The 24813-nt window shown below is 42.3% G+C and overlaps 1 protein-coding gene across 4 annotated transcripts in view; it reads left to right on the top strand.

Moving 5' to 3' along the window:
- The window catches only part of SNX8 (sorting nexin 8), a 1131155-nt gene that overhangs the window by 916390 nt on the left and 189952 nt on the right, over nucleotides 1-24813 (top strand). For all 4 annotated transcript variants that reach the window (XM_044089560.1, XM_044089557.1, XM_044089558.1 and 1 more), the window contains one exon: nucleotides 12129-12278. In XM_044089560.1, the coding sequence (XP_043945495.1) occupies nucleotides 12129-12278 (150 nt within the window). The remainder of the gene's footprint in view (nucleotides 1-12128; nucleotides 12279-24813) is intronic.

Here is a 24813-nt window from a genome sequence, read left to right as displayed (position 1 = left end):
TCTCCTTCCACTTCCCGGGCATTCCACCAGAGACGCTCTAGTCCACGATTGGCCCCAGGGATTTCTTTATGCATTCCCTCCTTTCCCCCTCATACCGAAGCTAATTCAGAAGGTGACCATTTTGGGTTGGAAAGTGATCCTCTTTGCTCCTTACTGGCCTCGACAAATATGGTTTCTGTCCCTGCATCACTATCTCCTCGAACAGCCTTGGACTCTGGACCTAGTTCCAGACCTGATTCATCAATCGGGTGGGCTGCACCAGTCCCTGCACTCTCTCCAGCTCACAGCTTGGTTGCTCCACTTCCAACCTTAGCCAGGCTCCCAGATATTTCCCCCTCTGTGTGTGAAATCCTTTTGTCGTCACACAAGTCTACAACCAGAAAAACTTAGGCTAGTAAATGGAAAAGTTTTTCTTCCTGGGCAGAGGCAAAAAGTATAGACCCCTTTTCAGCCCCTGTACACTCCATTTTGGAATTTCTCGCGGAGCTCTTCCATGCTGGGTCCGCTTCTGCTACAATTAGAGTTCAGTTAGCGGCAATTTCAAATTTTCACATTGGCCTGTCTGAAAACAATATCATGTCCCATAAGCTGTGTAAAGCCTTTCTCAAAGGAACCACTCTGCTCAGGCCCCCAGTGAGAGATCCTCCACCACCGTGGGATTTAAATTTGATTTTAGCTTCGCTAATTTTGCCCCCTTTCGAACCTGCAGCTTCTTGTTTGCGAAAGTTCTTATCTTGGAAAACCCTCTTTCTGGTAGCTATTACTTCAGCCAGAAGAGTTTCGGAACTACAGGCTCTTTCTATCCGTCCCCCATACCTTGTGTTCCACATTGACAGGGTTGTTGTTAGGACTAATCCTTCCTTCCTTCCTAAGATCTCTTCGGAGAGCAACTTGAATCAGTCCATAGACCTTCCTGTGTTTTTCCCTAACCACTCCAACAGGGTGGAGTATAAGTTGCATCAGTTAGATGTTCACAGGCAGCTACGCTTTTATTTATATAGAACCAAAGACATTAGGAAATCAGATCAACTGTTCCTGTCTCATGCAGTAGGTAAACCGGGTCTTCCGGTCTCCAAGGTGACCTTATCCAGGTGGTTGTCTTCTATCGTCACATTCATATACCAACTCAGAAATAAAGAATTACCGGTCAAACCAAAAGGTCACTCCACCAGAGCTTTAGCTACTTTGGTGGCTTTTCAGGCTAGGTTGCCCATGGAATCTATTTGTGCTGCGGCTACATGGGCCAACCCACATACTTTCATTTCGCATTACAAGTTGGATTTGGTTTCCAGGAGCAGAACTGATCCACTGTTCTGAAGAGTCTTTTCCGATGAGCCACCCAGGATTTTAGGTGCTAGGGACGCTGTCCCAACCAGCAAGAATGAAGGCGAGATAGACAACTTAACATAAAGAAGTTATGTACCTACCATAATGTTCCATGTTGGTTGTCTTCTTCTCGCCTTCTTTCTTGCGTCCCACCCTCCACCCCCCACCCCCCTATCCTAGTGGACCGAGAAGAGTTCCTCTTGATTTTGCACTGGCTGTGTCTTCTCTGGCTATTTCCTTCAGCTTAGTAGCCTCCCCAGTAGGAATTATGCATTCTAGGATAGCATTCATTTATTATTATGGCTGTAGTTAGACTTGCCAAACGAGATCTGGGTATCCAGCGCCAGGCATCATGGGATATAGGGGGGGCCTCGAGCCAGTAAGCAGCTCTCAAGCTTTTGAAGATGGCCGAGTCGGAGCCGAGGATTTGCTCCGAACCCAACCAGCAAGAAAGAAGGCGAGAAGAAGACAACTAACATGGAACGTTATGGTAGGTACATAACTTCTTTCTTTGGTATATTGGTAAACTAGAAGGGCATTAATGCCTGTGCTTGAAATATATGTATGTATCTTAGCAGAGTCTTTTCAAAGTATCCGGAATCTCTTAAGTGAGAGACCTCTTAAGCAAGCTGGGATTCCAAGAGAGTATTCAAAAGTCTTCCTTGACACCTTCACACAGGATTTTGCTCCTGGGATGTCAACTAGACACCTCAGTTCAAAGACCTTTTCTTCCACAAGAAAAAGAGCAAGATCTATATCTAGATATACCACTGTGAAGGAATATCTCAGGATTTTGGATCTCAAGGCATCTGAAATTCTCATAATAGTCCTGGCAAGACTCTACATGAGAAAGATAAAGTGGTATCTAAAATCTGTTGGTCACAAGCACCAATACCACTTATCTTTTCAAATCCATGTTGGAATTTGTCAGAAGAGAAATCATGGGTGCCACAGCAGTTAGCGTTGTCGCTTCACAGCAGGAGGTTTGATTCTCTGTGGAGTCTGCATTTGTCTGGGTTTCCTCTGGGTGCTCCTGTTTCCTCCCACGTTCCAAAGACATGTCTGGAGGGTTTCTCCCTCGGCCTGCTCTGAAAATGGACTCTGTCCAGTCAAACTTTCCAGGTAAACAAATGTTAAATAAATAAATAAATTGTTGGAGACCGCAGATATCCTTCAAGCCAGGTGATTGGGGAGCATTTTCAGGATGGATGAAAGCACAGGAGGGTGTGGGGACACCAAGGACAGAAACAAGCACATAAATATCAAGGAGGTGCTTGCCCTGATCAAGGCATTCTACTCTGAATCATCTTTGGTCCCCGAGACCTATTTAGGTGGTTACAGATACTACCCCAGGTCATACTGCCTTTGCAGACTAGCCATTTTAGCTTGGGATGTTGTTTCTCATCACATTCCCACTCTACAGTCATTCTGGATTCTGTTAGAGCAAAATTGTGTGGCAGATAGACCACAAGGTCATTGTGATCACTCCCTTCTGGCTCAGGCAACTATGGTTCCCTTCTCTTTTGGAAATGACCAGGGGCAGTTAGCATTAGCTTCCTCACAGAATGGATCTGCTCACACACGATACACCCCAACATTAGTCAACGTCATTTGACTGCCTGGATGATAGGGCCTTAATTCTTTTTTAGGCAGCTGTTTACTAAGGATGTACAGCAGGGGCAAGAAAGCTTGCTACTAGATAATATGTTAATAAATGGAAAAGGTTTTCTAGTTGGTGCCAGCAACATAACCTGCACCCATTCAGGGCTAATTCTTCTCTGGTTTTACAATTTGTGTGAGTTACTATCCTGTGGTCTTCGTATTCCTCTGTCTAGGTTCATTTATTGGCCATTTCAGCATGTCTGCCCATGAGTCCACCTCTTTCAATGAGTCTTGTGTCAAAATGTTTTTAAGGGATTTTATATAAGAGGCATCCAAGAAAACTGGTGGCCCCTTCGGGGGATCTTAATTTTATGTTAAAGAAGCTAACTCTCTAATCAGCCTGACTTGAGGTTCTTAACATGGAAAACAATTTTACTGACTGCTCTGACCTCTGGAAGAAGAGTATCTTGAGTTTGTCTGCTATGGTGTGTCAACCCTATCTCATTTTTCACAGAGACAGGGTTTCTTTGAGAACTAATCCTTCTTTTATGCTAAAAGTCGTATCTGAGTTTACTTTCCATCTCCTCATTTTCTTTCCTGAACCCAGAAATGGAGAAATGATACTCCATACCTTGGATGTCCACAGACAGCTCAGGTATTATCTTCATCCGGCTGTTCCCATTAGGGGTCGCCACAGAGGATCATCTGTTTCCGTTTCTTCCTGTCCTCTGCATCTTGCTCTGTCACACCAACCACCTGCATGTCCTCTCTCACCACATCCATAAACCTTATCTTAGGCCTTCCTCTTTTCCTGTTACCTGGTAGCTTCACCCTTCGCATCTTTTTCGCCAGTATACTCAGCATCCCTCCTCAGCACATGTCCAAACCAACGTAATCTTGCCTCTCTGGCTTTGTCTCCAAACCTTCCAACCTGGGGTGACCCTCTAATATACTTATTCCTGATCCTGTCCACCCACACCCAGTGCAAATCTTAACATCTTTAACTCTGCCACATCCAGCTCTAACTCCTGCCTTTTTGTCAGTGCCACCGTCTCCAACCCATATAACATAACTGGTCTCACTAACCTCTTGTAGACCTTCCCTTTCACTCTTACTGGTACTAGTCTGTCACAAATCACTCCCGACACTCTTCTCCACCCACTCCATCCTGCCTGTACTCTCTTCTTCACCTCTCTTCCACACTCACCATTACTCTGAACTACTGATCCCAAGTATTTAAACTCATCCACCTCCTTGCATTCTCACCATTCCTCTATCCTCCCTCTCATTCACACACATATATTCTGTCTTAGTCCTGCTGACCTTTATTCCGCTTCTCTCTAGAGCATATCTCCATCTCTCCAGGGTCTCCTCCACCTGTTCCCTACTCTCACTACAGATCACAATGTCATCTGCAAACGTCATAGTCCACAGGGACTCCTGTCTGATCTCATCTGTCAACCTGTCCATCACTTTTGCATATAAGAAAGGGCTCAGAGCTGATCCTTGATGTAATCCCACCTCCACCTTAAATGCATCCGTCACTCCCACTGCAGACCTCACCGCTGTCACACTACCCTCGTACATATCCTGTACCACTCTTATATACTTCTCTGACACTCCCGACTTCCTCATACAATACCACAACTCCTCTCTAGGCACCTTGTCATATGCTTTCTCTAAGTCTACAAAAACTCAATGCAACTCCTTCTGACCTTCTCTTTACTTCTCCATCAACACTCTCAGAGCAAACATTGCATCTGTAGTGCTCTTTCCCGGCATGAAACCATACTGCTGATCACTAATCATCACCTCCCTTTTTAACCTAGCTTCCACTACTCTTTCCCATAACTTCATGCTGTGACTGATCAATTTAATCCCCCTGTAGTTACTACAGCTCTGCACATCACCCTTATTCTTAACAATTGGTACCAAAACACTTTCTCCATTCTTCAGGCATCCTCTCACTTTCCAATAAGTCATTAAACAATCTGGTTAAAAACTCCACTGCCATTTCACCTAAACACCTCCATGCTTCCACAGGTATGTTATCTGGACCAACAGCCTTTCCATTCTTCATCCTCTTCATAGCTATCCTTACTTCCTCCTTGCTAATCCATTGCATTTCATGATTCACTATCCCCACATCATCCAACCTTCTCTCTCTCTCATTCTCTTCATTCATCAACCCCTCAAAGTACTCTTTCCATCTGCTCAACACACTCTCCTCACTTGTGAGTATATTTCCCTCATTATCCTTTATCACCTTTACCTGCTACACATCTTTCCTAGCTCGGTCCCCCTGTCTAGATAATCGGTACAGGTCCTTTTCTCCCTCCTTAGTGTATAACCTTTCATACAACTCTTCATATGCCTTATCCTTAGCCACCTCTCTCTTTGCCATGCACCTCATCTCCTTATACTCCTGTCTACTTTCTTCATCTGTCTGACAATCCCACTTCTTTGCCAACCTCTTTGTCTGTATACTCTCCTGTACTTCCTCATTCCACCACATCTCCTTGTCGTCCATCCTCTGTCCAGATATCATACCAAGCACCTTTCTAGCCGTCTCCCTTACTAGCTCTGATGTAGTTACCCAGCTATTTGGCAACTCTTCATTGCCACCCAGTGGCTGTCTTAACTCATCCCTGAACTCCACCTCACAATTACCCTTTTTCAATTTCCACCATTTGATCCTTGGTGCTGCCCTCACACTCCTCCTCTTGATCACCACCATCATCCTACAAACCACCATCCTATGCTGCCTAACTACACTTTCCCTGGTCACCACTTTAGAGTCCCCAATCTCCTTCAAACTGGCCCTTCCACATAAGATATAATCCACCTGTGTGCATCATCCACTCTTGTATGCCACATTATGCTCCTCCCTCTTGTTAAAATACGTATTCACCACAACCATGTCCACCCTTTTCACAAAATCCACTACCATCTGACCCTTCTGTATTCCGTTGTTTAACACCATACCTACCCATCACTTCCTCATCCCCTCTGTTCCCTTCACCAACATGCCCATTGAAATCTGCTCCAATCACCACTCTCTCACCCTTGGGTACAGTCATCACTTCATCCAACTCACTCCAAAATTTTTTTTTTCTCATCCATCGCACACCCAACTTATGGAGCATATGCACTAACAACATTCATCATTACACCATCAATTTCCAGCTTCATAAACATCACTCTGTCCGACACTCTTTTTCACCTCCAAAACACTCTTAGCATACTGTTCCTTCAGGATAACTCTTACGCCATTTCTCCTCCCATTCACACCATGATAAAACAATTTGAACCCACCTCCAATACACCTAGCCTTACTCCCCTTCCATCTGGTCTCTTGCACACACAATATACCAACCTTCCTCCTGTCCATCATATCGGCTAGCTCTCTCCCTATACCAGTCATACTGCCAACATTCAAAGTTGCGACCCTCACTACCACAGTCCTAGCCTTTCTCCTCTCTTCCTGCCTTCGGCCATGCCTTCCGCCTCTTCTCCTCCTTCGTCCGACAGTTGCCTAATTTCCGCCAGCACCCTGTTGGCTAACAGTACTGGTGGCAGTCGTTGTTAACCCGGGTCTCGACCGATCCGGTATGTAAATATTTACTGCTGTCTGCATGAATGAGTTGGCAAAGTTTTACGCCGGATGCCCTTCCTGACGCAACCCTCCCCATTTATCTGGGCTTGGGACCGGCACAAAGAAATGCACTGGCTTGTGCATCCCCAGTGGCAGGTATTATCTTGACAGAACTAAATCTTTCAGATCTTAGTTCATAGGTTCATAAGTAAGTACTAAGCTAGCTGCCCTTATGGACCATTTTAAGCCTAGACACATTTTCTTGGTGAGAGTCAAACCCTGTACATCTGGTCTGTGAGGTAAACACTGTAACCATTATGTCAACCCCCAATCCCCTTCTCTTCTGATCAGTTGTTCATTTCTTGTGAAAGTGAAAAGGGGGGGGGATAACCTGTGGCAAAACAAGACTATTTCCAAATAGATGCCTAAGGCTATTAACTTTTGTTATACTCACCATATCAAAACCATTCCAAGCATGGTCAAGACCTACCCTACAAGGGCCTTGGCTTCATTCATAGCTTTTTGGAAAGGGTTAGAGTCTAGAAGTATTGTAGAAGCTGCTGCTTGGACTTCTGTACATACCTACACAAAGCACTATAAGTTTGATCCCTTCTCTAGGTCTAGATCAAGCTTTGCTAGGACCATTCTCCATGGGGTTGTTAGACTCTTCTTCCACCTCCAAAATGTAGCTAGCTATGGTAATCTACCCATTATTGGTTAGGCTGATGCAGCAGTGATCAAATGTGATGAACATAGTACAGTTGTGTAAGTAAACTTAACGTAACCGTAGATGTTTGAGTGATCACTACTGCAATAGAAACCCCCTCCTTCCATCCCCCTTGTATTTGGTGTGCATTTATGCAAGGCTGTGGACATTTATTTTTGCTGTTGGTAGTTTTATCCTTTCAGGACTCTGTCATCCTCTTTTTGTTGGCAGGAAAGCTCTGAAGGGCTTTTATCCCAAACTTGTCAAGCAACCTGACAGTTTGGGCACAGAAAATGCCATGAAGCTTTGGAAGCTGGTCAGCTGTTATATCTTTGGCAGAATACAGTCCATATAAATAAAGCTATTCCACATTTTCTATTCATAATCATGTTATGAGTTTAACACCCCATACAACTTACTTCTCTCACTTAGCACAGCACTGCCTGGTGCAAACTCACATTGCTTAAATCTGCACTATCCTACAACTACAATTTCAAACTACCTAAATATCTATTTAAATTTGCTCTGGTTGTTTTACTACTACTGAGGGCAAGCACTGAGTTTAATCCAGGACCTGTGTAGCATGTTCCATTTTGCCTGAAAACATAAGCACCTTACTTACATTGCTCCCTACTTAAGTGCAGTGTTAGTAATAAACTAGATCAAGTAAGTGCATTCTTGTCTCCCACTTTCTTGACCTCATTGAAATCATGGTTCGAAAATGATGGTCCCAATATTTAGTACTTCTTCCAGGGTTATGGTAACACTTATGATTCTAGACCTTGGAGGAACAGGAGGAGGAAGAACATAATCCTTTTTAAATTACATCTAACTCAGAAATAATCTCTTACCAACTCATTCTCTGACACAGATCCATACTGGGTGATTATAAAATTACTAACTCTAATAACCTCATCTGCCTGTCTGTCACTGTTGTCACTCCAGCCTGTCGCAGAAAATTCTACACACTTATACTCAGAAGTTATTTCTGCAGTTTCCGAATGCAAGAACCTTATAGGTGATTTCAGTCTTAACTCTGTGGGGTCCCCTCTCTGACATCTCTGATTTTTTGTTTAATATGGATCTCTTTCAGCTTATTCAAGAACTCGCCCATCCCAAATTGAAGTAATGCTACTTCTTTGTTCTGCACCTTCCAGTTACCAATACCCCCACCAATATCTCCTTCATTGTCATGCATCCTCTCTCCTTTAGTGATCACTCTCCCATTACTTTTTAAATATATCCCTAAAACTTCCACCAAACCTAGTATAATTGATTCAGGCCTAGATCTTTAAAAATCATTAGCAACCTAAAACCCCACCTTTCTGCTCTTGATTGCTCACCAAATGTAACCTCTCAAAACCCCAAAATGGGATTCTAAATATTTTACTAATACCTTGTAACAACTTCAAGGCAAATTCTTTCCAACAATTTTTGCCTATAAAAAGGCAACAGACGGCAGCGATTTACAAGAGCTCAAGGCCCTGCTTGACCTTGGAGATGAGCATTGATGCATTCTAGATACTGTGACATTTCAGTCACTCTGTGACCTGCCCAAGATAATTAATAGGAAAATCAAGTTTAACTTTCTCAGCTCTCAACAGTACTCTTTATTAGATAATCCAAAGTAGTTTAGAAAAGAAGTTAACCTTTTGACAGGCTGCAAAACCTCTGCAAATTCCTCTCCATCTGACAACTTCTAGTGCTCACATGGATAACACTCAAGCTTTGAATTCCTAAAAGAGTTTAACAGCCTTCCATAAAACAAAACAAACTCTTCACTACCTCCTTCCCAGCCACCCCTCCCCACCATGTACACCACTTTCCAACTTCAAATCAGATCTTTTGACATTAAGCCCCTCCTTGATCAAATTCCATTAGACATCTACACTCACTGTGGTAACATCCTACCTTGGTTCATATACTGACTGCAGTAAATTCATCACTGTCCCTTTTTTACATATGTACAATTTCTGTATTGCTCAAAACATTATGCCCAACATTTGTAAGTCAGCTTTAGTTAAATCAGTACCTAAGCAAACAAAATCTAACAAGTTCCATTTTTATCCCACCCACCTTAGGAATGATTCTTGAAAAGGTAATCTATGTCTAAATTTCACAATACATTTTGCAGTGCAATCTTGTATTCTTAACATCTCTGAGGTGTGGATTGTCAACTGTAGCAACATCCCTACATTCCAGAACAATTTTTGAAATATCAACTTATAAAACATAAGCTAAATGTATGTATCTTATAAATGCTATTAAATGATACAAACAGCAATTTTATCCATAACAAGTATTTACAGTAATAGTATATTAACAATATTCATATCAGCACCTTGAATGTAATGCACACAAAGCCAGAATTTATTTTTGTAATTAAACTTATTGAACAACTGTTCATATGTTAGTAAATTTAGAACTTACACATGTAATGCTAAATCACTTGTTAGTGAGACTAGAGATTATGCACGAGAGCAAGAAATTCCTTTGAATGCTTGCTTATTGAAATATTTATGTAAATATGAAAAATTATATTTACCTGTACAAGCAACAATATAACACTGAATATCTCTTTACAGTGCAAATATCAAGTACCATTTTCTTGAACACCATTAACGGTTTTACTTGATGCCATGCAGTTGTTTGTCGCTTGGTTTTGGAATGCACATGTGGAATATAGCATATGGTCGTAATTATTAGTAAACATTTAGCAATATGTCGAGTGTAGTGTATTATATATGGACAGTGGCAATGTAGTTTCCGTCTCCCACCATAACACTTCTCACTGCGCCCCTCAGTAACATGCAACAATCTCTTGGTTTGAAAGTATGAATAACAAGTGACAAAACTGTTTAATATCTACTTAGTATATATTTGAAGGTCAGTCTCTAGTTGGGGTTGAAGTAAGGATGGTTTGACCTAAATATTACCATGTCATCAACATAAAGACGTGGTAGATGAGGTAGGTTATTGGTTAGTTTATCAATAAAAATGAAACCAGTAAAAAGGCAAGTAATGAACCTTTTGGTAGTCCTTTAAGAAGGCAGCAGATTAAGTGGATGAGACAGCTTTGCCATTGAAGGACCTGCTGGAAAGATAATTTTGAAACTGTCTGGAATCATTGGGACTGATGCCAATTTGTAACATGTGATTTTTAAAAATGGAGTAGTGAACACAATCAAAAATTTTTGTTAGGTCTGTAAATAAAACATTAGCTAGGTTCCATGTGTTCACATTTAATACCATTTCCATTGGTCAGGGTCCAAAATATAGTCATTGTGCTTAGGCCTGTTCAAGATCTGTACTGATTTAACTCAACTATGCCTATAACATCATAATAATGAAGGCGAGAAGAACAACTCACATGGAACGTTATGGTAAGTACATAACTTCTTTTTTTGAATACTTCCATTTAATAGCCATTGCTCTTTATCATATCCTGATATTTTGGGGGCTGGCTTCCTTAACTAAGGGACTTGTCAGCTAACATACACCATAGTACAGGACAAGGGGTTGGTGACAATATGACACTAAGGCTGTTGATGTAGGATGTCCTGCACTGGAGATGTTAAACACAGAATGAGGGAGAATGGGTATTAGCATTTGTTGAATGTATACAGGGGTAAAGCACAGACAGCTGAGATACTATGTATTAAGAATGAAGGACTTTAGACAGACCAGTTCTTCTTCCTTTTAAACCATGCAGAGGGGTTAGACCACACCCAAACATTTTCTGAGTGGCTATCTTTTTACATAACTTTTTTTTTTCTTATTAGCCTAATGGAGATCACTGGTTATATTTGCACTCAGCAAGGACAGTGACTACTACAACAGCAGCTAGAGAACTGTGATGAAATCTAGAAGCAAGAAGAGGGAATGTCAGTAGTTAACCACTGCAGAGGAAGTTAGCAGCTTGTATAGCAAGTACATTCTGGTATATGTAAAAGAAGGGTGCCTAGAGAGTAGGTTTGTTGATCACCTTTTAAAAATGTTAGACTTCTACGTTAACATTTATGCCAAAAATGGGCAACCCTAAGCCACTCTGGTGGCTTTTAGGGATAAAACCCTGGCTATGGTCTTGCATACCAATGTTCATTTAGCCACATGGTTGACTGATGGATCAGCAGAGAAGGGATAGGTGTGCCTGTCCTAGGTAGAAAGGAGCTAGTTAATTTGCTTCCTAAGGGGAGGCATCTGTCCTAGCAGTATCATAGTAGGTCCAGGATGTTAGGAAAACAGCTGGTAGACCTGGTGTGGATGTGGGGCATGGGGCTGGCCCAATAAAGATGACCAAAAAAAAAAAGGGGCAACCGTAATGTGCTGTATTATTGCCAGTGCAGTGGTTCTCCAAAAATTTAACTGCACCTGTAGGCCTGATGACAAACAGCATTTCCTTCTCCAGTATTGGCAACCCAGGTTCAAATAGTAGCATAGATGTGGAGGTCCATTTGGAGCAAGAGATAAGTAGCCAGAAGTAAGATTTTCTTTCACAGGAAGAGGGTCAGAGCTCTTACATCGCTTGGGAAGCCTCATGCCTTATGACAGGAGGTTTGTGTAAAAAAATTGTAATTTGTGAGTTCACTGCCAAGACATCATCTTTAAATTATCCTTGCATATACTCTTCTAGGTGACAGGGAATGGGCACTGTGAGACTAGATGGACTTTAAAAAAAATAATAATTATAGTACTGATGGCTATACGGATGTAGTGATAGATGGAGAATTGAGTAAGTTGAACAGTAGCTGGATCGTGAATGCCTTGTGTTCTTGCAGGTGGTGAGCAATGAAAGTTGACAAAAAATAGCTGTAATTGTCCTTAATTGTAAAAATGTCTTCAAAGTGTTGATTTAGCACTTCACTTACGTACTTTGAAATGTGGTTTCTCAAAATACAGGATCTCTGTGAACGGCATGAGAAGGGAATTCTGAATGAACACCAGCGTGCATTGCAGAAGTACAGCCTGATGAAGAGGCAGATGATGACTGCTGCAGTTCAGAGCAAGGAGGCTGTGTCAGTCGAACAGCTTGAGTCAAGGATTGTTCAGGTAGACTACAGTACTGTATTTGGTATCCTAACATTAATTTTGATAGGACAGTTGTAGTCAGTAGGTCATGGTAGACATTTCAGTTAGTGCATTGCTGCCCCTGTGGAGGAAACTGTGTATATAGCATCAGCTGAAAACACTGGGAATATGGAAACTCTAAATTTGTTTTATATGATTCGCTATTTAATTTATTTAAATGTAGCAAAAGAGGTTTTCTGCATGATATACATTATAGAACACACAAAACGTTCATGCACAGTCAGGCTTTGAGAAGTGGGTTGGGTGCATCTGCTTAGAAGTCCATGTTGCAAACAGTGTCACTTTTTATACAAAGGTTATAGTACTGCACTGTAGTAATTAGCATGTCTTTATAAATGCTTTTACTCTGGGCCAGCACCAACTCAGTGACAAGATTTCCTACAAGTCCTTAGATGTACATACACACATGGGGATCTCATTTGGTAGAATGGCACTTGATCATTACTTTTTTACATTTGTTTTCGTTAACTTGGTGAACTTGACTGGACATGTGTCTCTTTTCAGGTGCAACCCGGGATCACTTTCTTTTTATCCGAGTTGCTCATTGTCACACAGTAAGCATGTGACAGCTGAGGGAATCAGTCTCTGGACTTGGGAAAAAAAAGCAGCTTGTTAACAGCTCATAGCCTTAATCATCTGTGCTGTCAGATTTAAATATACTAACTTCTCGGTTGCCGACCCTTAGAGTGAGGAATAAAGACCACACCCAATGAATTTGTGTTGTATCTTGTGTAGAAACTGCTTCAGCAGTGATTGTTTGTAGGTCCTTTTCACTGTATTGTAATTTGTCAAAATAAATTTAGTAATTTTTAAAAAATATCTTTATCACATCACTATATTCTAATTTGTGGCATGAGTTTGCGACATTAATCGAATAGAAAACAAACCATATTAAATTTCCATTATCTTCATATAGTAAACATTTTCTTTAACCATTTTCATTCACTTCAACATCACATTGCTCATTCCTGCCTTTTTTAAACTTTACTTTCCTTCCTGAGCATTTTTCTGCATGTAGTTTTCCCACAAATTACATTTATTTCTATAAAATTTGCTCCTTCACTTTTCTTAAGATCCTACATCTCGCTTTTTTTTTTATCATCTTTATTTTATTCAAATTTTCTATTATTTTTGATTTAGGGTTTGATTTCCATTTTCTAATTTTCTGTAGTCAACAGCACTAAACTTCAAAAGGCCTAGCTATGTGAAGGCAATTCAAATCCTTTATCCCATCTCAGAAGAATTATTTCCTTAGTTACTATTTGATCCCCCAACATTATGGTCAAAGTACTCTAAGAATTTTTTAATATCTGCCAACTCATTACATTTCCAAAAACATGTTCCCGATTACCTCTCTACTACATTACATCTCCAACATTTAATTTGGAAAATCCTTTGTAGTCTCTCTAGGGCAAAGACTTCTGTTCAAATATCTCTAAACCTTCTTGACATTGTTGCATACTTGGAAGCCATACTAGTGCATTCACATTTGCAGTTTGTGTTTCTATATTCCCTATCTTTTTTAGCCTCATCTGATTGATTCTTACAGTTGTCAAGTCATATTTTATAATCATCATTAATTATCCCGTTTTTAACATCAGCATCTGCTCTAGGCTCGACTATAAACTTGACCAGAGCCAGGTTTTCACCTCGCACTCTCCTGTCCCTTTCTCTTTTTCTGCCTGTACTCTTGTAATCAGTCTCTGCTAGGGAATGCAGTCCCTAATCTGCAGTTTAATCTCAATAAGTCGATTCCTTTAAGTCCCTCCAGTATGTTCTAGACCCTCTTGCCTATTTTCTGTACCTTGGCTTTCAGACAACACTATTGGTAAAATCTCATTTGTCTGTTTTTGCACTGGCTGGTATTTAGTGCTTTCTGCTTCTTTGAGTAAAATATACTGAATGGTTGTTAATAGTCTCCTTAAGGACTTTATTCTAAAGTCCTAGTCTCTTCCATCGTCATCCTTTTCCACTTTGATTTCTAGCCATTTGCTTAAATTATATGCATGATCCTTAACTGCATAGCTTTAAAGTACCCATTCAAATCAGGTAGCCGTAAACCATGTTCTGTAGGAACAGTCAACTTACTCCACTTAACTCTTGCCTTTGTCCTCACTCAGATTCCTTCCATTCTCTGTTAATTGTTGTCCACAACTACTTCTCCCTTTGATAGAAATACATCTAACTAATATATAAAACTAAAGGGACTAAAAGCATTTTCATTGCTTATATCTTGCTGTCCATATCCATATGCAAGAGCTTCTAGTTTCTTAAATTATCTTCTGCTTGGTCCCTTCCCACATATACTTAGCTACCATAACAGAATCCTTTTTAATCCGTGCACCTAAATACTTCCTCTTATTTCCCCATGAATATGAGTTTTGCTGTGTGGTACGTAATTTACCACTACAGACTGTTTTATCCTCATTTATCTTCTATTCAGAAAAGTAGTTGTAGCCATAACAGAATGTTCTACAGCACTAACATTCCTTCTTTTTGGATTTATCAAGTACAAAATAAAACCTTAGAGTAAAGCCAACTTTTCTTAATTACCATACCAGTTATATATTTCAATGTGTGAGTCCCATATTTTCTTTGACAATTCTTAGTGCCACAACAGGATTGCATATAATTTTTTGTCATAGGCTTCCTAAGTTTGGCTACATTTTTTGTACTTTGTCACCTAAGCTGGTGTGTTAAGTTTTTGTGATGTTCATCGTGTTACCCTGCTGCAGTCATCACACTTGGGGTTATCCTGCCGTCAGGCGGTCCCGCAGTCGGCACGAATTCCAAAGTCTTGGTCCGGTGTCGGTTGCTGTCTCTTCTTCCCTGACGTCAGAGCGCCAGGGGTATATTAGAGGCATCCGACGCCATTTTCTTCAGTCTTTCTTGCCGCGCGGTGCCCGAAGCAGAAGCAGTTCAGTTCGCAAGTGCCGGTCGGCCGACACCTGAGATTTTCGAATAGAGTTTCAGTCCGAAGTCTTCAAAGCTAAGTACCCCGTTGGGGAACCTTTTCTTGCCTCAGTCCGATGTCAGAAAAAGTTAACAATTGCATTTCTTGTGGGAAGCAAATACCTCATAAGGACTTTCATTTTTTTTTATACCATAGGCCCAGACCACGACGTCACTGGTTGTCGGTTTTGTGCTAGGTTCAATAAGCGGACTATAAAGCGTTGCTTTGATTTCACACGACACTACTTCGGTAGAAAATTTAATTACACTGTGCCGTCGGAGCAAACGACTACTGGTGTGCATAAAAAAACGCAAGGATAAGGACCGGCAGCCTAGATCCAAGCCAGACTCCGAGGCCTCGGCTGACCCGGTCGCCGGTTCTCTGGTTTTCAGTGAGGCGCCTACGCAGCCCCTGGCTACCGCTGAATTGGATTCCCAGACCGCATCGGATCCCCCAGCAGAGATTTCTAGGCCGACGCAGCCATTTTCCTTAGGCCTTACCGACGACATTGCAGTAGGGGAAGCCAGTGCTGCAGAAACACCTTCGGTTTCTGAAGGTGTCTTCAGACTGACTACCCTCACCATAAAATCTTATGCTAAGCTTAAGACTCCTCTAAAACCAAAAAAGCCTACACTTCAGTCTCCAGGTCAAGGCCCTATGCCTAAGAAACAGATGCTTAAAATGGCTGAAGATTTGATTTCTTTGATCAGGGGTTCTCAACCCCCCCCCCCCGACAAAAGGCCTAGACAAGAGGAGGATTATGCATCCTCTGATCAGGTGTCTGTTTCCTCAGGCTCCTCTGAGGAACAGGATTACTCCTTTCCCCCTTATGAAGATTCTGATGCTGAGGACTCCATTCCCTCAGCTTCTCCCCCTGAAGACTACTCCTTTGGGGGAAACCTTACACACCATGAGGGAACATTTCCACTGGGAAGGTCAGGACTACTCTGACTCAAAGAAAAGGCTCCGAGAGTTTCTTTTACTCCCCCAGCACAGACCACTTGCTATCCCCCCAGTTTTGGACATAGTGGATGATTTCTTCTTAGAATCTAGTCTAAATCCAGATTCTCTGCATCCTGCTCCAGCCAAACCAGATAGATACTATAGAGTGCCTGACTCTCACAAATTCCTTTACAAAAGCCCTGCTGCTGATCCAGAGACAATCTCCCAGGGTCCCAAAGGGGCTAAGGCTTCTATGGCTAAAAATCCTGTACCCTCAGAAAGGGACTCCAGAGCACTAGATAGGTGGGGGAAGAAGGTTTACACCTCAACTACTCTAGCTATGAGAGCACTAAATTGTCAATTTCACATGCTTAAATACCTGCAATTCCTAATGTCTCAAATAAAACAAAAGATGGGCACACACCCTCAACAGTCTGAATTCAAGGAAATGCAAGATCTGCTGCATGCAGCTGAACAGGTGGGCAAACATACTTTACAATGTGGTTTTGATGCTTTGGAAGCTTCCTCTAGAGCAGCTGTTACTGGGTCTGTTATACATAGGCATGCTTGGTTAAAGGAACAATCTCTGCCTGATCATGTTAAAGCAAAGTTACTGGATGCACCCTTACAGCAGGATGTTTTATTTGGGGTTAAAGCAGAGGAGGTTTTAAAGAAAATGGAGGTAAGGCAAAATCTATGCAAACGGTCAAAGATTTCTTACAGTTGCAGCAACCACGCTTCAGCAGAAATTGGCCAACAAAAAATTGGTCCTTTCCAGCTTCTGACAGACCACAGAGGGGTAAATACAGGCGCCCAAGGGGCAGAGGGCAGGCACAAATCCCTTACAAACCTCGCCAATGGGGCACTACAACACAGAAGGGAGAAGACAGGTCCCAAACCACTAGAAGGCAAACACAATGACTCAAACTGCCAAGCAAAGCCCTCTTGGCAACTCCCTTGGGAGGAAAATTAGCACTTTTTGCAGACAACTGGCGCATCGTCACAAAGGACAAATGGGTCCTAGACATTATCTCACACAGATACAGGTTCCATTTCAACACCTTGCCAAGGATAAAAGGAATGCCAAACCTGCCACAAAATCAATGGGCAGAGGCACAAAAACAAATTATAGCTCTCATGGACATGAGAGCCATTGTACCTACACAGGAGCAAGGCCAAGGATTTTACTCAAGGCTCTTTCTAGTCCCCATAAAGGACAATGCTTGGAGACCCATTCTGGACCTTTCAATCTTAAATACCTTCTTGCAAGTACCCAAATTCAAGATGCTAACACTACAGCAGCTTCTTCCCATGTTGGGCAAGAAAACTTGGCTAGTAACGTTGGACCTCAAGGAGGTATACCTGCATGTCCCTATCAGACAAAATTGCAGAAGATTACCTCCGTTTCATTACAGGGTCAACCCATTACCAATTCTCTGTACTGCCCTTTGGCTTATCTACTGCACCCAGGATCTTCATAAAATGCCTGGCACCAGTAATTGCATACTGCAGACAGAGAGGAATTCAAGTATACCCATACCTGGACGACTGTCTCATCCAAGCAGAAAGCAAGGACATTCTTACACCACCTGGCTTTTGTAAGACATCTTCTAAGTTGCCTAGGGTACACAGTAAACGAAAAGAAATCAAAACTAGTGCCCTCACAAATTGACATTCCTGGGTGCCAGCTTGAATACAACGGCCCAGATGGCTTATCTGATGCCAGACAAGCAACTACAATTAACTCAATACTTCAGAACAATGGCAACAAAGACCCAACTCCCTGCAAGAAAAATTCTGCAGGCCTTGGGCTTCATGGCATCTTGCATACTACTAATACCATTTGCAAAACTGCATATGAGGAAATTACAATGGTACCTGAAAAGCATATGGACTCAACACAGCCACAGCTTGGAAACAATGATAAATCTCATTCCCTGCCTTCAACAAGAGTTTCTGTGGTGGTCACAGGCTTGTCACCTAAACAAGGGTCAGCCTTTCACCCTATCCCCAGCCAGGCAAACTATGACAACAGATGCATCGGACTATGCCTGGGAGGCACACATGGCAGAACGGTGCGTTCAAGGCTTATGGACAGCAGATCAAAGGAATCTGCACATCAGTCAAAAAGAAATGCTAGCTGTACAAAATGTTCTGACAGCCTTCAAGAACCGCTTGCATCCAGGACAGCTTATCATAAGGACAGACACCACCACAGTAATGAGGTACATAAACAAACAAGGGGGTACACACTCCTACCCTCTATGCAGGCAAGCAATGACCTTGTGGAACACAGCACTGGCTTATCAAGTTCAATTACAAGCTCAATTCCTGCCAGGAAAAATGAACACATTGGCAGACGACCTAAGCAGAAACATCATGGATCCCCACGAGTGGAAACTGGATCCACAAGTATTTGCAATGATAACTCAAAAATGGGGGCTCCCAGACATAGACCTGTTTGCCAGCCCTCAAAACTATCAGCTAACAAAGTTTTGCACAAGGACTTTTCACCATCAAGCTTGGAAAGTGGACGCACTCTCATTCAGTTGGAAACTGCTAACAATATATGCCTTTCCTCCACTACCCCTTCTCACAAAGGTGCTACTGAAAGTCAGGATGGAGAGACCCCGAATGATACTCGTTGCTCCAGACTGGCCACTCCAGCACTGGTACCCACTATTAAGGAATATGGCCCAGGGCCCACCATGGATTCTCCCACAAATTACCCACCTGCTCACACAGCAAGACAATCAGATTCTACACAGCCAGCTCAAAACCTTAAACTTGGCTGCATGGCAAATCACCTAAGCAACCAGCCAGCTCCCCTCTCACAAGCTGTTATGAAAGTTATTCTGGAGGCCAAAAGACTCAGCACCAGGAAAGCCTACTCAGACAAATGAAAAAGGTTTTGCGCCTGGAACCAAGCTAAAGGCCAAAATACCCTTCAACCTGACACCTCAGATTCTGCAATATCTAACTGAGATGTTACACAAAGGGCTTTTTTTTTTCATCTATTAAAATCCACGCCTCTGCCATTTCTGTTCACTACAACACGGATACTCCCTTATTTTCACATTCACTTTTAAGGCAGTTTCTCAGAGGGGCCGAGAACATTAGGCCTCCCAGGAGAGCACCAACACCTACTTGGGACCTCAACTTTGTTCTGGAAAAACTCATGCTACCTCCTTTTGAGCCAGCTTTCTCAGCTGACTTAAAGTTTATATCATGGAAGACTGCCCTGCTGCTAGCAATCACTTCAGCTAGAAGAGTTTCAGAACTTCAAGCACTAATGGCAGTAGAGCCTTTCCTCATTTTTCATCAAGACAGAGTTTCTCTACGAACTAAACCCTCCTTTATGCCTAAGGTGGTATCCAGTGTGGCTCTAAATCAAACCATCCATTTACCCACCTTCTTTCCAAATCCACAGAACAAAGGCGAAAGACTCCTGCATTCCTTGAACATTCACAGGCAGCTACGTTACTACTTGGATAAAACTAAGGTTTTCAGAAAATCTGACCAGCTTTTTGTATCCTATGCTACAGCATCACAAGGAAAGGCGATCTCAAAACAAACCATTTCCAAATGGATAGGACATTGCATACGTTTTTGCTACACCCACCATGGAAAACCAGTTCCTGCTACCATAAGGCCCCACTCTACCAGGGCAGCAGCTACATCTACAGCCTTCCTCAGGGGGGTGCCAATCAAGGATATTCTGGAAGCTGCAACTTGGAGTTCAGTACACACCTTTACCAAACATTACCACTTACCACTTTACTCTGACTAGAGCTGGCTTCGCCACTGCAGTTTTGCAGGGCCTTCTAGCCTCCTCTAACCCTGTTTGACTCCACCGCCCATCCTTAGCTTTGGGATTCTACCCAAGTGTGATGACTGCAGCAGGGTAACACGATGAACATAGTACAGTTTTGTACCTACCATAAATGTAAATGTTCGAGTGTATACCCTGCTGCAGTCCAGGTTGCCCTCCCTCCATCCCCTCTAAACTAGCTGAACTTATCTCTACCACTCTATTCTATACTACCTCTGTGGTGTATTTGCTTGTGCCTAAGGGTTTTGTTTTATTTTTCCCATATAGTTATTTATATATATATATATATATATATATATATATATATATATATAAAAATTTTTTGCCTACCTATTAGGGGCAGCTGACATCTGGGGCAAGAAAAACTGAAGAAAATGGCATTGGATGCTTCTGATATACCCCTGGCGCTCTGACGTCAGGGAAGAAGTGACAGCAACCGATGCCGGACCAAGACTTTGGAATTCGTGCCGACTGCGGGACCGCCTGACGGCAGAATAACCCCAAGTGTGATGACTGCAGCAGGGTATACATTCGAACATCTACATTTATGGTGGGTACAAAACTGTACTTTTCTAATTTATTAGGAATAGTTACTTAACAGCAACCTTTTAAATTCCTGAATATTGTCCAAATACTCCCTTATTTTTGATTTAGTATTTTGCACTTGCTTCTCTTTTTATTCTGTGTGGTTCTCATTCTTTTGCAATACTTTATCTTTTGACAACCACTCTAAAGAATTCCTATTACTTCTTTCCCATATATCTTTCTTATGTCTAACATTCTTTTTAAGTTCATTTTCACTTTTATCCCACCCACTGTCTATCCCTTTAGATGTAAATTCTACCTTCCCTAGTAACACGCGAGTCATACCTACTACCTATTCCTTAAATTCCTTTCTTTTTAACAGGTTGAAAGCAAAATGTCAGAATCTCATTTTTACGTCATTACCCTGCATACTAGATCTAATGTTGTCTTTTCCATCTGTTCCTCACTATACGAGTCTCAAATTTGATCTCTGATCTAGACTTGGCCATCCTCAAGCTTTGGATGCAGTGCTCAGGCTCCTTCCCATCCATAATCCCTTCTGTAAGGAACAAACTACCCTAGATCTCATTTGCTGCCATCAGTACTTGACAGGTCTTTTGTGCTCAGCAGTAGTTTTTTTGCTTAAAAGTATAATTTTATTAGATAAGTACTTTATCCTTTTTTAACTTTCTCTCTCTCAGCATTTGTGCTAGTTTCCTCACCCTTTTATCTCTAACTTTTCTTATGTAAAGTTTTAAAAAAAATAGTAGTAGTATTTCTGTTTTAGATGCAATCTCAAAATAGTATGGAGTTTTGTTGGCCTTATAGACTGTCCTCTCCTCTTCCTCTACCTTCTATATTTGGCTGGACAGGATGGCTGATAAGCCCTCCAGGGTTTAGAGTGTTTGGCTTGTTCCCACAAATTACCTAATTTGGAGACACATGAGAAGTACATTTACTACCTTGAGCCTTCTCACCTTGACATTGCCTGTTCTATCTGCAAGGCTTTTGGCCAGCAAGTCATCATAGAGAGAATAAATTGATTTTAAAGGGACTGCTACAGCCTACAGCAAGAGAGAAAACTTCAGCCTCAAGGAGGTCTGCAGCAGCTGATTTTTCCCCTTCTCCTCCTTCACCATCAAAAAAGCCTCCTAAGTCTAAGGGCAAGCACTCAGAAAGAGAAATGGAGAAATGAAAAGACAAAGAAAACTTGAATTCTACAAAAAAAAGTGATACTCACATCTGACACTTGCTTCTGCTCCACTGACTAAGATCTCCAGACCTTCAGAGCCAACATTCTTTTCAGATATGTAACTCTGCCCAAGTTTTCCCCAGATCCTATTTTCATCTAGGCTCCAGTCTCCAGTCCTGCAGGATAGACCACATTATCCTTCAAGACCTCCTCCTTCTCTGAGGTCCAGCTATATGTCTCACAGAAGCAGACATGGACAAGGAAGATGATGCTTTTCCTTCAGACCCAAAGCCAGCTTGGGCTACTCCCAGCTTCAATTCCCATCAGATCCAGAAGATCCATCTCTTCTCCACAATCTTTAATGGCACCTTCTCTGATCTGACCACTCAGATGAGAGCCCCTAGATCTGACTCTTGCTCAGGGTAAATCTGCATCAGAGCTGAGGCTTCATACTTAATCAACTCTGATGGGTTCTGTGATAAAGTCGACTCCCAACAATGTTGAATTAATTGGAGTCTCAGAGATGAACCATTGGTGCTGACTCAGGGTAGGATCAGATCCAACTTCTTCGAATCCTTTCCTTTATCTAGGGGCATCGGTACTTGATAATTTAGTTACAGTGACAACTCTGATTCTAGCCAAACAGCTTCTAGTATTCAGCTGCCTTTGAGAGTTTCAGCTCCAATAGCAATGCTCCTCAGATCTATGTCAAGCTGTGCTTTTGAGGATTTTGAGAGAGTGCTCTCTCAGCCTAGAGACAGGTCTTCCTTTTCAGAGCCTTATCCGACCTTCTCCCATAGGATTTCCCAGGGACTGCAGCCTGCTGTCCTGGCCCCATTGGGAGAATCAGTTCCTAACAGTCTTAAGTCTGTTTTTTCAAGAGAGATGATATCAGTTTCTGAATCCTGTCCTGAGCAACCCACAGAAGAGGTTCACAGGAAACATAAATGTAAGAGGAGATCATTGGAGTCCCCTGAGGCATTCCCGACCACTGACACTGATTTTGGTTGGGGAGAAGGTTCTCCCAGACCCCCCCCCCCCCTTGAAGACATCTCATTTAGAGAGATTCTCAAACTACTTAGAAAAAGGTGGTTGGTTTTACCAAGCACCTTCTGTGGAGGTTGGTTCTTCCAAGCACCTTCTGTGGAGGAATCAGATTTTTTTTTCTTCCTCAAGGCTTTTTGTTCTCCCCTGTCTACTTACTGGGTTTTTCTCCCATTGCTGACTAGATGATCAGCCTAATTTCCTCCCAGGCATGTAAGGAACCAGGCATAGTTGAACCTATCCTCAAGAATCCTGAGAAGTTTGTAGTTGCACCCAAAGACCAACCCCATTGGAGCAAGGGTCCTGCTCTAGATTCTATGGTAGTGGTGGCAGCCACTAAGAATGAGCTCGCAGGAGGAAGCTCCTCTGTCCACTGAACAGTGTGTCGCATGCATTGAACAGACTCTGGAAGTGTGTCTATGCCTCAATTACCTTTTTGGTTAGAGTGCTTAATTACTTGGCACAATTCAGTTATTTCCAGAGAGGTTTTACAAAGGAAATCTCCAGTTTTCTCCCAGGGACCTTGTTGCATATCAGAGAAAATCCATTTGATTCACAGTTGGCTACCCTATAGTTGCTCTCTAATGCCACCGAGGGTGCATCTAGAGCAACTGCCATGGGCATGTTCATAAGAAGACATACCTTCACGCGGCTGTGAAATTTCATTGAGCATTTCAGAATGTCCTTCATCAATGCACCATATGATGGATCAGCATTGTTTGGTCACAAAGTGAGAAACTATCTCAATAAGTGAGAAGGATGGCAAATTCATATGTGCTGTATGGATCAAATTCTGTATCCTTCAGAGAACCTGCTTCAGAAATCAAGAGTGGAGGAAAGAGAAGGTGGTTTTATAAATCCCAGGGCTGTATCCAAAACTTCTGGAGAAAAAGCTTCCTACGGCAGAGGGGGGTACTCTTATAATGGACATCATCCAATGGGCAGAAGTGGTCCACAAAACAAAGGTTTCAGGGGTCCCTTTTCAGAGAAGCCTTTCCAGCACTCTTAAACAGTTGCCCAGTTGTCGCACTCTGGAAGCAGTGGGGGGGGGGGGGCACTTATCCCTGCACCCAGCAACCTGAATGCCTGTCAGTCAAGACAAATGGGTGCAGATGATCATAACCAGAGGATATTTCATTCCTTTCCATACCCTTCCTTCATGACCCACAAGAATTCATGATGTACCACCCTCACAAAGGGAAGAAACCACGTCAGAAATAAGGAAGTTTCTAAGAAATCAAGTTGTCCAAGAGGTCCCAGTAGACCAGAGAGGATCTTGGATTTACTCCAGATTCTTTTTAGCGCCAAAATTAAACTGGGACCCAAAACCAATTTTGGATTTAAGTCTGTTAAGCAAGTTTGTGAAGCAGTCAGAATTTTGGATGGTCACAGTTCATTCCATTCTTACACTACTGAGGAAGAATGATTGCATGTACTTGATAGATCTTCAGGATGCTTACTACCACATAAAGATGGACAGATGCTTCAGGAAGTACCTTTGTTTCTGGCTGGGAGCCAGTCATTACCAATTCAGATTGCTGCCCTTTGTTCTCAACACAGCCCCCCCGGGTGCTTACTAAGTATATGGCAATAGGGGCAGCTCATCTATGACTGCAGGGTTTCCCGATATTCCTGTACTTAGACAGCTGGCCCTTCCAGGAATCCACTAGTTCAGGCCAGGGACTCCTTTCTCCAACTGTGCATAAATTTGAGGGTTACAGTTAATCTAGAAAAGTCCGAGCTGCTACCAGTCCAGCGTGTGGAATACATCTTACCATTCTTGGACACAGACTGCAAATTGTACACCTCCCTCAAACTAAAATCACATCCGTTCATCAAGACCAGGATGTTTTATCTCATCAGAAGCTACTAGCAAGACTACCTCTTCATCTTCTATGCTCCATAGCCTCCATCACATTAGTGCCCCTACCCACATTATATTTGCGTGTTATTCAGTGGATTCTGGCAGTTCATTGGTGAATCAGAAGACGATCTGTGTCTTTTCTAG

Source organism: Protopterus annectens, chromosome 12.part0, assembly GCF_019279795.1.
Source record: "Protopterus annectens isolate FY-2018-M chromosome 12.part0, PAN1.0, whole genome shotgun sequence".
Lineage (NCBI taxonomy): Eukaryota > Metazoa > Chordata > Ceratodontiformes > Protopteridae > Protopterus > Protopterus annectens.
Note: the sequence above shows the minus strand (reverse complement) of the source record. Positions and strands in the feature narration are given on the sequence as shown.